Source organism: Drosophila willistoni (assembly GCF_018902025.1).
Source record: "Drosophila willistoni isolate 14030-0811.24 chromosome XR unlocalized genomic scaffold, UCI_dwil_1.1 Seg8, whole genome shotgun sequence".
In the NCBI taxonomy this organism is placed as follows: Eukaryota; Metazoa; Arthropoda; class Insecta; order Diptera; family Drosophilidae; genus Drosophila; species Drosophila willistoni.
In genome coordinates, this window is record NW_025814059.1 from 1,769,415 (window position 1) to 1,786,150 (window position 16,736).

At 38.7% G+C, this 16,736-nt stretch overlaps 1 protein-coding gene across 6 annotated transcripts in view; it reads left to right on the plus strand.

The window, feature by feature from the left end:
• Positions 1-7,035, plus strand: part of LOC6645838 (protein encore) — a 29,487-nt gene extending 22,452 nt beyond the window's left edge. For all 6 annotated transcript variants that reach the window (XM_047012334.1, XM_047012337.1, XM_047012335.1 and 3 more), the window contains 4 exons: positions 1,740-2,841; positions 2,902-5,484; positions 5,559-5,661; positions 5,729-7,035. In XM_047012334.1, the coding sequence (XP_046868290.1) occupies positions 1,740-2,841; positions 2,902-5,484; positions 5,559-5,661; positions 5,729-5,790 (3,850 nt within the window). In that variant the 3' untranslated portion in view covers positions 5,791-7,035. The remainder of the gene's footprint in view (positions 1-1,739; positions 2,842-2,901; positions 5,485-5,558; positions 5,662-5,728) is intronic.
• Positions 7,036-16,736: the final 9,701 nt, after the last annotated feature.

The window sequence follows — 16,736 nt, forward strand, 5'->3', positions numbered from 1 at the left end:
ATTTCGTTTGTTAAAGACACTCAAGAAACTAATCAAAAAAATAATAATAAATCGTCTTTAGGACCAGAAGAGGCACCTAGTGCTTTCTTGTGTATAAAAGATTAAAATAATTAACAATCATATATAAAATATTTACAAAGAAATGAGCTTGTATACACGAAAAAAATGTAATTGAAGCGTTTATTAATTTGTTTATTGGAAGTTTTGTGTCGTTGCATTCCCTTGTTCAGCCAATAGAGAAACATTCAAACTAAAACAAAAGCATAAAATCAATTTAATTTTGAATATTAGTTGTTTATTTTTGTTTTTTGAATTAATCATTCAGTTGTTAACTTGTTTCTAGGGTATTATGTCTGTCCACTAGCAAATCACCAAAAACGCTTTGCAAGTTTGCTTTCCGCTAAATATATAACAATTTCTCACAAATTCAAATTCAATAATAATAACGATAATAATAATAATGTTTGATTTATATACCAAATAATATTTATATATATCTTTATATATATATATGCTATGTTTGGGAATATTGCTATATATATATATATTATTTATTTTTCAAAAACTTGTTGATGTTGTTTTTGTAAATTATCTGCCTAAAACAAAATTAAAATTAAAAATTACTCTCGACACCAACCACAACCCAACAACAATAATCAGCAATCAACAATCAGCAACCACCAGCAACAGCAGCAGCAGCAGCAACAGCTTAAACGAACATAATTATATATAGATATATATATATATGATATATATTCCAAATCGTAGCTGATCTCTGCAGAACGCTTCACAAAGTCACCAATCGAAAAAATCAACCCAAAAATAATCATTGCCATTTTCTCTTCAGGACTTACACACACACCACATACACAGACAAACACACCACATACACACACACACACACACACATCTAACACCCACCCAGTCACACCCACACCCCCACCGAAGTGTGTTTGTTTTTATTCATAATTGTTTTTTTTTTTGGTTCACCCCGCTTGCTATTGTCTCTCGCCTACAAACACCTTAAATATTAACTATATAAAACTCTTTAAATACTACTACTAACTAAACTAATTGCTGCGTGTATCAATCAGAAGGAAATAATAATCAGCAACATCCACACACACACACACACACACACACACAGAGAGATACAATAATAAGAAAATTGTATATATGTATATATCAAAATCAATGTATTTATCGTCTGTGCCAGTGTTGTCGTCTCTTAACCTAATTGTTGTTCGTTCTAATTGCATTTTGCATTCGCCATTTGTTGTTGTTGTTTTTCAATTAATTTTTGATATGATATATATATATATATATATAACAAAATAAAACCAAACCAAATACATTTATATATACATATAATCAAAATACTACCTTTAATGTCTGTCGCTGCCGTCGCCACACACTGCAAATTCAAATAAAAAAAAAACCATATGGCAACTCTCTGTCTATCAGCTGCTTGAGCTGACTGTACTCTCTATTTCCTTTTACCTGTTATCCTTTACTTTTATTTCTTATTTCATTTATTATTTATTTATTTTTGCATGCTGAAGCTAAAGCGAGAAATTTAATTCAAATCACAAACATACACTTACAATATATATATATATATATATAAATATACCAAAACACATAAATATATATACAATTAAGAAAATTGAAAATTAATTAATGTTTTGAATTTGTTTTGTTTTATTTTTTCTACTTTTTTTTTAATGATTCTTTTGCAGTTCCATCTACCATTATGACCCGTCCAATTTGCCGCCCAATCAGGCGCTACAGCAACATGCTGGCAACAATTATCAGTCAAGTGGTGGCAACTCTGGCAATTATGTTAACTATCGCAAATCGTCACCGCATCAGCATCAGCAACATCAGCAACAGCAGCAGCAGCAACAACAACAGCAGCAACAATTGCAACCTGCTCTTCAAATGCAACAGCAACAGGCCTACACCACCAATGAGCAATCTTGCAGCTCAACGGAAAGCTATGCCGAAGAGGTACAATCCCCAGGCATGGACTGTTCAGAGGGTTACGATGGTGGCGGCGGTGGTGGCGGTAATGGTGGTGGCTACTCCAACGATCAGCAACAACAGCCATCGAGTGTGGATGCCAATAGCATCAAAGGCGATGATTGTGATAGTTTGGCCAGTGCCACAGCCTGTTTGAGCATTACCACATCAACTTCCACCAAGAACTATGATCGCATTGAGGTGCAAAAGTATAAAAATCAAGCGACTAGTCCAAATATACCAGCCTGTTGTTCAGCCGATAAGGATAATAGTATGGATCTATTGACATCCGGCCAAGATGAGCAGCAGCAGCAGCAGCAGCAATTAGTGGACGAGGCACAACAGGCGCGAACAGTAGCAGCAGCAACTCCATCCAGCTCATCGGTGACCGATGTGGTGGTGGTTACAGCATCGACGGCAGCTCCACCTACCAGAGAGATGTCACAACCAGCAGCAGCGGCAGCAGCAGCAGCAGCAGCGGTCAGTAGCAGCAGTAGCACTCAGATGAATTGTGATGTACAGTCGGTGTCGCCCAGTTCGACACCTTATAGCCAGTGCGAGGTGGTTAAGCCTACGAATCCGGGACATGGCCACAGTCACAGTCATAGTCATAATCACAGTCACAATCACAATAGTCACAGTCACAGTCATAGTCTGAGTCTGGCCCAGAGTCAAGGGCAATTGACCGAGGTAGAACCGAAGGCAACCACCTGGACGTATACGCAGAGCTATCAGGCTCCAGATGGTTCCACCGTCTTTCATACCACAACAACACCAAATGGTCCAGCACCCTACTGTGCAGCCACATATCAGCAGGGGGTAAGCTTTGATCGATTAAGAGAGTCGTCAGTGATTTTTATTGTTTTCTATTCCTTCTAGCCCGATGGCAGCTTCTATGCGGTGCCTCAGGGTATGGTCTATGCCGCCTATCCGCAGCCTGGTGTAAGCAGCGCCGGTGCCGCCTCACAGCCGCTCTTCCAACTCACAACGAGCGCTCATCAGCCGACACAAGCGATATTCGCTTCACCAGACGCTGGCGGTGAGCTGCCCGGTGGCACCTACATGATACCTGTCTTCGAACCGGCCCAGCAGCAACGCGAGAGTCTTATACCTGCCCAGGCCATTTACCAGACACCAGGAGGACCGGCCGCAACAGTGATGCCCATGGCAGCGGCTGCTGCCTATCCGACTGCACAGTTTGCTGCTGCGGCCCCGAATGGTGCACCCATCTATCAGGGGCCTTTAATCTACTCCAGCGAGCCGGGTGGTGGAGCTCAAATCCAGCAATTGCCAGTGGCCACGTATCCGATTAGTTACTCGTATCCGTATTATCATCCGATACCGTATTATGTTCAACAGCAAGCGGTGACTGCCACACCCATTCCATCAGCTGGCCAGGCTCCGCCGCCGCAGCCGGCCCAGGCCCAGCCAGGTCTGGCAACTGCCTCAGCGGCTGGTCCGCCCTCAGTTGCTGGTGGCTCACAGCAGCAGCAGCAACAGCAGTCACAGCAGCAGCAGCAACAACAGCAGCAGCAACAGCTCAGCAATGGAGGATCATTGATCACAACGAGTGGCTATATGGGTGGCGGTGCTGGTGGAGGTGGTGGAGCACGTATGAAGCGTACACCTGGCGGCGGTTCCATTCATTATAATCCAAACTACCCGCCGACATCGGTTGGTCATGCCAATGCCGCCCATCATCCGGGTGCTGGTTCGGCCCAGCTAATTGCTGCTCCGGCGGCCAGCACAACGACATATCATGCGCTGCCCACACTGACACTAGCCCATGGCGGAGCGGCGACCAATTCTGATCTCAGTGCCGCAGCCGCTGCGGCAGCTGGTGCCCATGTGTACGCCTTGCCGGCTCAACATGCCACGGCTTTGATCCCAACGAACATCTTTCCTTATGCGGCGACAGCGGCTGCTGCTGCTGGCCAACCGGGACCACCGCCTCCAACGGCCCAGTCGGCACCACATCATGCCCTGATCACAGCGGCACCCTTCTATCCCGCTGGTGGCAGTTCCATCGATTCTAGTGGCGCCTCGCAATCGGCACCAAGCACTCCAGCCGCACCCGGACGTCAAGCTCCTTTGTTCAGTACCCCGCCAGCTCCCAATAATGTTAGCAGTGGCAGTGCCAGCAGCAGTGGTGGCGGTGCAGGCGGCAGTAGTGGTGGCGGAGGAGGAGGAGGAGGTGGTGGTGGTGGTGGCGGCGGCGGCGGCGGAGGTGGAGGCTATCACAGCAACAGTTCCACTCCGCATTACTATCATAGTCAAAATAGCAATGAAGGCGGCGGCGGAGGCGGCGGTGGCTATACGCCCTATGAGAAGCGCAACAATGGTGGCGGTGGAGGCGGTCCCCCATCAACGGGAGGAGGTGGTGGTGTACGCAAGCCATATCATCCACATCCAGGTGGCTATAATCCTCGTCATTCAGGGCCATTGAATGGTCTGCCATCGGGAGCGAAAACCCCATTGCTCAATTCGAATAATGAGCCAACGCCCCGTGCATCGCCTAGCAGCATAAATCTAAGTGGTGGTGGTGTCTCATCCGGTGGATCCGGTGGTGGTGGTGGTGGTGGAGGTGGCGGTGGTGGACCCTCGTCCTCATCGGTATCCTCGTATCATCATCGCGGACCGCCGCATGCATCGTTGAACAAGCGCGAGGGCAAACCCAATCAACTGCCACTCATTAGCGGACCACCGCCAAGCTATGCCACTCCATCGAATACGGGCAATCCCTACGAGTCCAAACCGCCAGTGCGTCTAAATGCGGGCGCAGCAAGTTTCCGCAGTCAGAAGTCGATCAATGCCGATTTTCGGCGCAGTGTCTCGCAACGGAACTCACCCAGCGCCAATGGTGCTGGCGGCGGCGGCGGCGGTGGAGGAGGTGGAGGTGGAGGCGGCAGTGGAGGAGCAGGAGGTGCCGCTGCCAATGGTAATGGCGGCGGTAATGGCAACAATAGCCACGAAAGCAGCAACAATTCGCCCAACAGTATTGCCGGAGGACCTGGAGGTGGCAGCGGCGCCGGCGGTAGCAATAATAATAGCTCTGCCAATACTCCAAATGCCGCTCCAACAACAGCCGCTGCAGCCGCCGCCTTGGGCACCCAATATGTGGTCCTGGATCAGGCCACTGGTGCCACAATGAATGCCTCCCCACCATCCATATACTTGAGTGGTGGAGGAGGCGGTGGTGGCAGTGGTGGCGGCGGCGGCGGCGGCGGTGGAGGAGGTGCCAATGGTGGTAACACAGTGTCTGGCGCCGGCGGACCGCGCGCATCGCACATTCCAGCTCAGCTGCATCACAATGCTGCCACAGCCGGATCAGCGGCTGGCTCACAACAAGCCACCACAGCAGCAGTGTTAAGTGGTGTGGCAGCAGCCGCTGCTCTCGGCGGATATAATCCGAATGCAGCGTCCGGTGTGTACTTCAAGTATGGCCAGACGTACTATGCGCATGTAAGTTCCATTAAGTCGTCCTTCCTCAATTGACTATTCTAATCTCTTCTCTTCTCTTTCCTTCCCTTCTTTAGCCATCGGTGGCCTTGCCCAACAGTCGACGCTCGCCCTCGAGCGACATACGACCGCAAATGGCTCAAGTGGCCGGCATGTATCCAGCCACAATGATGATACAAGGTAAGATGGGTTAACTGTACTACGATCTGCAATCTAAACTCCTTTATCTTCCTCTTTTTCTCTCCAGCGCCACCTCGTCATCCAAGTCGTCATCCAAATCCGAATTACAAAGGTTCGCGTCCCCGGTAAAGCCATCTAAAGGATGCTAAACGAACCTCCTAAACACGACAAAAAAGAAAAGATAAATAATAATAACAAAAAACGGAGAAATAATAATAATAATAAAAAAAACAAGAAAAATCACAAACTACATAAACATAACGGCATACCTAAGATAAATATAAATAGCAACCTAATCTAGTGGAACATAAAGTAGTTGACAAAAAAAAAAAAAAACAAACAAAAAAAAAATAAGAGAAGAAAGGATAAGAAAATGAGAATGAAACAAAGCGACAAAAGAAAACAAGAAAAAAGCAAAAGAAGAATAATAAGAAAAAACAGAGCATAAAAAAGGAGCACATAAGGCGCGCGCAATTGATGATGATCGCAAAAGTTGTTGGACATTCATATATATTTATATATATATATATACTTTTTTTTTTTTTCGTTAGCAGCAGTTTGGTGGCACTAGAGGGGCGTGGCAAGTGACAGGAACAAGACATATATAGAAACCATATAGAGCCGACCGATAAATGAAAAGCAATAGAAATACAACAACAAAAAACTATGATTATCTGCCCCACAGCAAAAGGCAAATCAAATTTTTCTCTTTATCTAAGTATGTATAAATGGCTAAGAATTATTGTTATCAAAAATATAACAAACACAACCATCCCCAATTAGTGAAGAGCTAAAGGAAGAGAAGAAGATTGCTGTGTAGGGTATATTTTGTGCCATAAAACATCGACGGTCGACTGAGAGACGACACGGACATCATAATGCTAACACTCGGCTTATTCAATTCGGACTATGATTTTTAGTTCATCAAATTCTCCTATATATAGACTGAGAGAGACATTATGACTACATAATAAATGAGAATGAAAACTCAGATAAAATAACAGAAGTCAAGCCATTTTGCCCGCTAAAGCAAGACTAGCAGCAAGGGAGGAGCATTAGCACTAGAAGCAGAAGTGAATCCAGAGAATCTCTATGCCCCAAGGCCTCCTTTTCTAATCTCCGCCTCCTCCTCCTCCTCCTCCGGTTCCCAGCAATCCATAATTATAATTTTGAAATATTATATAGCCTATGTATATTATTTCTAAAACTAAAGCTGCTACCAAAAAAAAATTCAACAAAAAAAAAAGATGAATCTATGAATCTTTCTCTTCTCTATATATGCATTATATGAAGTCGTCTTGCTTTGGTGTGTTTAATTGAATGCGTTTTAATTATTTTCCAAATCTCAACCGAAAGCAAAAATCAACAACAACAAGAACAATAGCAACAAAAAGAAAAACAACTAACGAAAGGAAAATGCAAAAGAAAGAAAAACCAACCAACTGTTCTTAACTTCATCAAATGAAAAATCTGAGCGAGTCTTATATATTTTTTTTTTCGTTTTTTTTTCATCTGCTCTTGTGAAAAATCTGTTTACCATCGTATATATATAATAATATATATTTATATATATATGTTATTGAAAAATAATTTTTGTTAAATTTATAATTTCTTTATTATTATTATTATTATTATTATAATCTTTATTTCTGATATATATATATATATGTATACATATATATATATATATATATTATGTTCTTTCGAAATAGAATTTCTCTTATTTCATTCTGTTCCTTATATGCAAAGAAGCTGCAACAACTTAATTAATTTTCAATTGTTTAAATTTAAGCGCATAAAAAAAAGAAAAGAAAAAAGAAACCATAATAAATTAAAAACGAAACGAGTTCTCTATGAAAAAAAAAAAGAGATCAGATCAGATCAGATTGGATCCGATTCGATCAGATCAATCGTGTGTGGTATGTTAAAGCGAAAGGGAGCCAAGCAGCTATACATTTATTGTTAAACAAAATATTTAGCTTAGCGTCTATATATATATATATATATATATAAACTATATATATATAAACTACATATGTATATGTACCATCTAATAATATATAGGAAAGTGAACAAGAAACAAAACAAAACAAACAAACAAAAAAAAAATGAAATAAAAACCAAAATAAAACAAAAAAAAAATGATTAGTTAAAGTTATAAGACTTGTGTTGCCTCTACAATTTATTTTTCTTTATTTATTTTGTTTGCCATACTCGATGAAATCAGGATCAATTGTCAATCCTGCTTTTTGGTTTATCCTCCATATACATGCATACATATGTATATATCCAAGTCAATTGATCCAATCTACTATATATATACGTAAAATTCTCTTTACAGCGCATTTCTAAGGTTTCTATTTAATTGGTTGTATGTTAAATTAGTTTATATCTTTAAAATGGGGCTTAAAATTTTCATTTTTCTTTGCCCTCAAAACTAAAACAAAACAGCGATTTAGTTTCTGAATTCAAAAGCTGTATATAACTAAATTGTTACTATTATTATTTCAGATTTTTTATTTAAAAGACATCTGTGTGTGTCTGCCGCCTGCCTTTCCATCTGCCAGCTAAGGTCTGCTGTTGCAGTGTAGAGTATATCGTCTCGTCTGTATATGATTTTTTGTTTTTGTTAAAGTTTTCTTGGTTTTTTGATTCTTTTGCTTTGTTGTACACAACGAAAATGAAGGAAATTTGTTGTCCCCATTTGATGTTATCTGAATGACTTTTCTTCTCTCTTCTATCTAAAAGAACAAAAAAAGGCAACTCAACTTCTAGAACTGTATGTCTAAATGTACATAACAATAATTTACAACTAAATAAAATTAAACCTAAATGCAACTAAACATACGAGTAATATATACATACACACACACACACCCATACATACACACATGCACTTGTGTGTATAATTATATATATATATATATATTTAATTGTAAGTAGGTTAGGGGTTGATATTGTAGTATTACACATCATGTTTTGGCAAGGCTCTTCCTTTTACCACACAAACAAAACTAAAAAGCAAAAGTTTTTCAGTTTTTGTTTGACCCAAAACTTGAATGAAAATGTATTTCATTAAAAGCAATAGATAAAAAACATTTACATCATTTAGATGACATAATGAAGAAGAGGAGATGAAGAAGATGGAGGATCATACCCATAAAAATCACTAGTATAGCTTTTGAAAAGTGCGCTAAATCAGCTTAAACATTAACATTAACTACAATATATCTTCAAAATGTACCAAATAAGTTTAGTGACAAAACCAAACTGCTCAAGAGTAAAACAAACAAAATAAGAAGCAACAACCCAAAGTTAATAAGCACAAATCGTATTGTACCACACAGAAAATAAAAACGAAAACGCTTTGTTGGCTAGTCCCAAGCAACAGATTAAGAAGAGATCATCAGAGAGAGAGAGCAAGATAGAGAGAAGGAGAAGGCCAGTCTAGGCCATCTTCTATATAGGTAGATTGAGATTGAGATTGAGATTGAGATAGTGCTATGAATGTGAAGCTAGCTAGCTAGGATAAGAAAGAGACAGAGAGAGAGAGATAGAGAGAGAGCGAAAGAGGGAGAGGGAGAAGTACACGAAACGCAGTTTGCTCCTGTTGTGCATTTCTTTGTTTGTTGCTCTGTTTGTTATTGCAAAAAAAAAACCCATAATAATAATAATAATAATACCATAAAATAAAAATAAAAAAAACAATGAAAAGTTAATAATAATAAGAATGGAAAACCCAAAAATAAAATATAATGTTGAACGAATAATGTTTTGAGGAGTAGAGCGATGTATGAGAAATAAAAATGAAAAGGATAATGCGAATGAGATTAATATACATAGATATTAACCTAGGCAGAATGGGAAAAAAAGTGTGCAGAGAGTGAGAGGAGAAGCTCCCTCCCCCCCTCCTCCCCCTACCTTAAGAAAAGAGAAAAGGAAAATTAAACAACAACCACAGCAACCAACAACAACCAACAAAAAATATGTTATACAATATTATTATTATTATTATTATTACATCATGAATGATCTATCATAGTTCCAAACTCGAACAACAACAACCAAAAGAAAACTAAAAACAACAACAACAACAAGCATGCAAAATATCCGTAATCATTACGATATATATAAAGAAATAACAAAAAAAAAAAAACAAAAACAACAACAATGAGATAAAGACAAAACTGAGTTTTTACCGACAAGGAAAATTATGATAATGATAATGATGATAATGATAATTGAAAAGAAAAAAAATGAAGAACAACAAAAAAAAAAAAGAAAAACCAAGAACAAAAAAAAAAAAAATAAATAAAAAATGTATTTATTTATTTTAATTTATATATACACTAGAGAGTTATTACAAAAAAAAATATATATATACTTAATATATAAGGCGAAAAACTATTAAAAATTCGTTTTATTCCCCCCACAAGGATTGAAACCCCAAAGCAAGCAATCTTTCTTTGTGGTCAATGCCAAAAAGGACTTAAAGCAGTAAAGTAAGAATAAGAAGGATTTATAAAGTAGTTCACAGAAAGAAGAAAGCTATTGGCCATAAATGTCAAGATCATTAATACGATTGAGGTTGGTTTTTTCCACAATTGAATCTCATTTTTGCAGTATTTCAATAATATATCATACAAAATTGAAACTTATGATTGGAAGAGTTTAGTCTTTGTATTTGAATTAGTTTCACGGTCAAAATGTTGTATTCTTTTAGGATAAAATCCAGCAAGATATGCTTTAAAAAACTTTTACCACAAGCAAAACTATTCGAAACTGGATCTAGAGATTGGAGAACATATTGCAGATATCCGCGTGGCATTTGGAGTCCCAGTGGGCCAGTGAAAAACTCACCCAACCCATCTTTACCGCCTGGACACAAACCTTTACTTAATCTCCTTGTTACTCTCCTTATTACTCCTTGACGACACCAGTTCAAAATACTGCCTGAAAAGATACTCCAAGTTGGATCTTCCAAAGAGAACGGCACAATCTACTCCCCCATTCTCCTCTTATCTCACCACTTTCCTTTCTCCTTATTGTTTGACCAAGAGATATGTGTGCATTTCCTTTTATTTGTTCATATCATATCTTTCTAATCGCCAAGGCATGATTGCAGAAACAAGAATGAACAAATCAAAAAATTAATGTTCATAAGATGGTAAGTAATACTAATTTTCCACCGAGCGTTAGAGCATTTTCTTTGAAAAGTTATTGTTTTTTTGAATTTGTAAGCTGCCATCATTAAAAGTGGTAAGCACTTTGTTAAGTGGGAATTTCGTTCGTCTGAGTCCCCCCAAAACCCACCCACATTTAATAATTTCCTGAAGCAGGGATAGATTCGGAAACTTTCAGAGGAGTCTAATCAAAAAAAATGTTTAATGAAACTAAAATCAAAAAAGACCCGTTATAATGTGACAAGCGGACCCTTCTTTTCTTAGAATTATGTTTTTCAAATCGGTAACTAGATTTTCTAATTCTAAACACTTTTGTTTACTTGTCTAAATACAAAACTCACCTATCAAGTTGTTTCCTTCAGATCGCACAATGGATTTAGTTACATGATTAGTTAGTTAAATAGCTCCATTATGTGTGCTCCAAATGGAAGTCTGTAGGCCAAGTTAATGGCCTATGGCTTGTAATATTTACCAACTGTTTGGGGTTTTTTTTGTATCAATGATTTATGTGATAATATAACGCATTTGAGTGGCCCAGCAATATGTTTGACATCATTTAAGTTATATTGTCCTTTGGCACATGTTAACATTGCTGCTCACATAAAAATTGAACTTGAGCAAATAGAAATATAAATACATAGTGAGTGAGTGAGTGAGTGAGTGAGCTAGGGGATGGGGTGAAAATTATTACATGCTATAACTCAGGGGTTGACCAGGGGCTAAATGTCTATCCTAACATCTTCATAACACGCGCGAATGACGAACGTAAAGAATAGAACACAAGAAGGTAGTCAAAGACCAACAACAATTCAACTCATATGCCCACCAACAGTTTGAAAGAATTGAACCGCGACCCGAAAAACCGAACAACAGAAAACCAAAAAATTTAAAAAGCAACAACAACAACAAAGAAAACCATCCCAACAAATTACCCTGAAATTTTTCAACTAAAGCAGCCGTTTTTGGGTTTCATATCTAGGAAGAGCCATCGATACATAAATCTGCCAAAAACAAAAAAAAAAAAAAAAACGTTGAGAAAGAAAAAGGGAAAACCAAACTGCGACAGGTTGCAGCTCAATAAAGAGGCCAAATAAATATTATATTTATCTATCTATTCGAATAGAAATGGACAAGAAGAAAGAAGAAGAAGGAGACGACAACGAAGAGAAAAAAAGGATGAGTTCATTTAGAAAGATCGCACGGGGTTAGCTACGACTGCGACTGTGTGGAAGGAGTGCGGGGGTAAGGGGGCAGGTAGCCCTGTTCTTGTACGAGCTGCACACCGTGCTCATCGATGACCAACCTTCACCGGTGTTCAACCTGTTCAACCTGTGCTACGGTTGACAGAGACAACTGCGGCCCGTCGACGGCGTCGGCGGTTAAAATCAAATGGTATGGGCTTTTGTTAACTGGTGACATTTAAAAATTATGGCATGTAAATGGAACGCATTCCGGGAAACTGGCGAGCGTTGACAGGCGGCCCAAACGCAGAAGTAGTAGTAGTAGACCTTCTTTATATTTTCTGTTGTTGTTGTTGCTGCTGCGGCTTCTTGGCCAAGTGGGGGCTACTGTTAATCAATTTAGTGCCTTTGCATTGATAAAGTTATTTGTGTGTGCGTGTGTGTGGAAATTGTGAAAAGGCTACGCTTTAAACGAAAGATTAGCGATTACAAATGCATTTGCCAAGGAAACAGAATCCGACCAATGGGGCGTATGGGTGATGTATGTAAGAAAAACGTTGATAGTTAAGCTTTTGGACACATTTGATGATATATGGCGCAGGCGATTAAAAAAGTACCACCTTTGTAATGCGGAAACATCAAAGAGCACACACGCACACAAACACACACACACACACACACAAACCAACATTTGCATACATCCATGCAAAAGCCATAAAAATCACTTTGTAACCCAGAAGCGAATGTGGCTCCTCTTGGAGGCGGCGCATCAACGCAAACTATACAACAACATCACAAGGAACAGCAGCAGCAAAAAAAGTGCAATGCAATCAATTCAACAAAAAAAAAGGGAAAGAGAGAAACATTCTCAAAGTCACACATTGGCTTACAGAAGTTGTTTATACCCTTACTTTGGTTAAGTACATTCGAAATGCCCAAATACTGAACTGAATTCTAGAATGAACAGACTGAGTCTCAATGGCCCAAACAACTTCTGATATTATGTAAGCTAAGTAATAGACAACCAGGCAGCAGGTCCTTTGCCTTAAAATACACAAGGACTATAATAAGAAAATCACCAAAACGCATGAACCATAAATTGATAAACTGCAAAACGATTATTATTCATTAACCATAAGTATTTTTTAGTCTACTAACCAGAAGTCTTAAATAAAGTGCATATATTAGATCTTTCAAATAGACTTTAATGACAAACGTTGGCCAAATTTATGGTCAAATGACAATAAAGTAGATTTAATATACAAACAAGAACATAGTTAGTGTCAATGTAATCTGTTTATTTCTGTTATTCATCTTTAAAATTACTTATTGTCCAGCTAAAAGAAATCATGTCTTAATTACAGACAGAGCCTGGCCAAGAAGCCTTTGAAATAAAAAAATCCACAAAACAAAAGCTTAACTGTCAAGGACACAACTTTGCGCAGGATTGGACTAAGTGAATTTTAAAATACATTCAAAACCTCTGTAAATCGTTTGTCAAATTAGAAAAGATTTCAAATATTTAACAATTTTCCCAGGCTTCATTTCTTGCATTTTCTTCTCACTCCTTTTCCATTCACAAAAATTTAAGTTCTTATCAATAAAATCAACTGTTTGCTTTATGCTTGACAACATTCTATCTATTAAATAATGGAATATGAGGAAATATAATATCATATTTAATTTAAAGGGCCAACAAGTAAAAAAAAGGAAGAAACAAATATTGTAGAGAAAACAAATATTGTATGTAAAGCATTAGAAAAAATACTTAAGATTAAATAATTGTAAGCCGAGCTAAGTTTCTGATAATTTGCATTTCCACCAATGCAGAAATGCAAATAAATACCAAATACTTAAATGAACATGTTTTAAAGAAAACCAAAATGCATTAACAATTTATTACTTTAAATGATGGGCCTATTACCCATCCAAAAATTTATCATGATGTTGAATGAAGAGCTCATTAATAAATAATATAGAATAATATTAAATTATTATATTAAGCTCTTTATTATGCCATAGAAAGCATAATGGGATAGTCATGACTTGATGTATTAATGCTAAAATCATAATCAGTATTAATCTGAATTGAAGTTCAGAAAATCGAGACAGGTTATATGCCTTTGAGAAGAATATTTTGCAACTTCAACTGCTTAAACTTCGATGTTCAAGATTGATTTTCCAATTAGATTCACCACTGATTGATTGACTGAAAAATGTCAATTGGCATTGGAATCCTTGTAATGTCCACCTAAAAGAGTTCAAAAGTTTTCACTGTAGTTATTAAGGGGAAAACGGTTTGTCCACAAAACAGAGAAATTAATTTTTTTTAGCAATTATTATTGCTGACGTAAGATATTTGTATAATTCGACAGCAAAATGTTGTTGGTGTTACAAACAACTGAATAAACTGACAATACCCCTATCGATGAGGTATAAGAACAGGGAGGTACATGAAGAGAGAGAGAATGAGTAAGAGAGATAGATATAAAGTGGGGGAACAGCAGACGGCAGCATTTAATCCTGCAAAAAAGGCATTGCGAGGCAGCATAAAATGATGTTAATCCTTAAATAACGCAAAGGAACAGGACAAGAGGCAAGAGGCCGGGAGGGCCCCAACCCAACTGAATGGAATGGAGGAGGCATTCTGCATTGCTGATGGATGGAAGGAAGGGATGGAGATGGAGGACAGAATGGCAAAAGAGTCTGATGATGGCGACAGCAAAATGCCAATTGAAATGCCAAGCGGCTTTAATAAACAAAAAAAAAACCTAAAGTTAAAAGAAATTGTCAGAGATGAAACAGTTAAAGTGCTTTTGGGGTAATACACACACACACACATGCACACACACACACACACACTGACACACATACGCACAACAAGGCATTGGAATAGAATGGATCCAATGATGCTTGATGAACTACAAATCAAACGAGAACAGATTATATATGTAGCTATAAAATTGTCATAGATATTATTTAAGTTTCTAATTTCTAGTTTTTAAGGTATTAAAACCTTAATGAAAACTAAAGTTAATTGAATTGAATTCTTATCAAATTAATTCATACTTTGGAACCTTACTTATTGTTGAATCATTTCATTCTAATTTTTAGATTAAACGATTTGCAAAAACATAATCGTTTCTAGATAATAGACTTTAGATTATTAAGTTGATTTGTTCGAAATTTATTGGGGCCATATAATCTACAGACATATATGTACATAAAGTTGCAATAGTACAAATATAACAATTTGAAAACTAAACGATTAAAGTCCAGATTATGATTTTGTCATAAGTCTATACTTTTTAAGGGGTTTTCAAGATTGTTTTGATGACTAATCTTAAGAATTTTAAGGATCATTGATTTTAGTGTTTGGTTAGTTATTTTGGCAAAGATTTTTTGAAAAATTCTCTATTTTGAATGTTAGGCATTAGAAATTCGTCTATTGCAGCTCAATCACTTGATACGATATACCATTTTATGGCAAGTTAAGCACTTAAATCAAACTAATCTTTAACTTCCGCTAAAAAACAAACTCCCTATCATATCTCCTGTCGCTATCTATTTCTCGCTCTAACTCTCTATGTCTCTGTTTATGTGCTATCTCTTGCCTCTCAGCATTCCATCACATCATCATTGTCGTCCTCATGATGATGATGATGATGAAAATATGGTCGGAAAAACTGTCAACTTGCAGCAGCAACAGCAGCAGCATTTGCCCGTCAAGCGGTTTGACCCCAAAAAGTCAAGTGCGGCCGCCGCCTCGCTTTTCCAACCACTGCACAGTTGCGGCAAGTGAAGTGAAGTGAAGCATGGCATAAAGTCGACATCGACCCACCCACTTGTGATAACTTCCACTCAAACAATATCAACTCTCCGGCTCAAAACTCGAAACTTCGGAAAACAAATCCATTTCCTATACAATTTCTCGCCCAGACAGTGGCACGCGCCGGCGCACTCAATTGGCTGCGAATTGGATGGCAATCCACTCAAAATGGGGGACGACAAGCAAAACTCGTTCTACTCGGCTCGTCTCATTGCGGGGCGGAGCTGGCAGCCATGGCAACCAATCAACACCATCCCCGAAACGAGACTTTGAGTTAAGAGTCTCTGAGCCACAAAAACCAGTTGAGCGGGTTTTGTTTTTTTTTGTCGATTTGATATGGATGGTATCCCAGCCTCAGTGCTCAGTAGTGGTGGTGGTGTTTGAGTGGTTGACACTGCGTGTGTGTGTGTGTGTGTGTGTGAGTGTTAGTGTGTATGTTTGGTGGTGTTTGCCTGCCTTCTGCTTCTTTACCGGTGGACTATCGTCATCAATATCATTGCCGTCGTCGTTGTCGTCAGATCCATGAGGTGCTAGAGCACCGGCAGTTTACGCAGTGCTCTCGAAGCTGTAACAACGTCGCGTCGGAACGTACGGTCGCTTGCTCGCTCGTTGGCTCGTTCGTTCGCTTGATCGCTTCAACCAAAAATTCATTCTCTTTCTCGTCGTGTGCGTCTTTTTTTTTTTTTTGCTGTTGGTCGTTGTTGTTGTTGCTGTTTGTTGGGTAGAGGGCGGCGAGAGACATTTACTGGACATCCACACACACACACACAAACACAACACACACACACACACACACATATCATCGGAGGTTATAATCATAACAAAAACAAGAAACAAAAACCGTTAAGAACGTGTTGCATCGCATCTCATCACATCGCATCA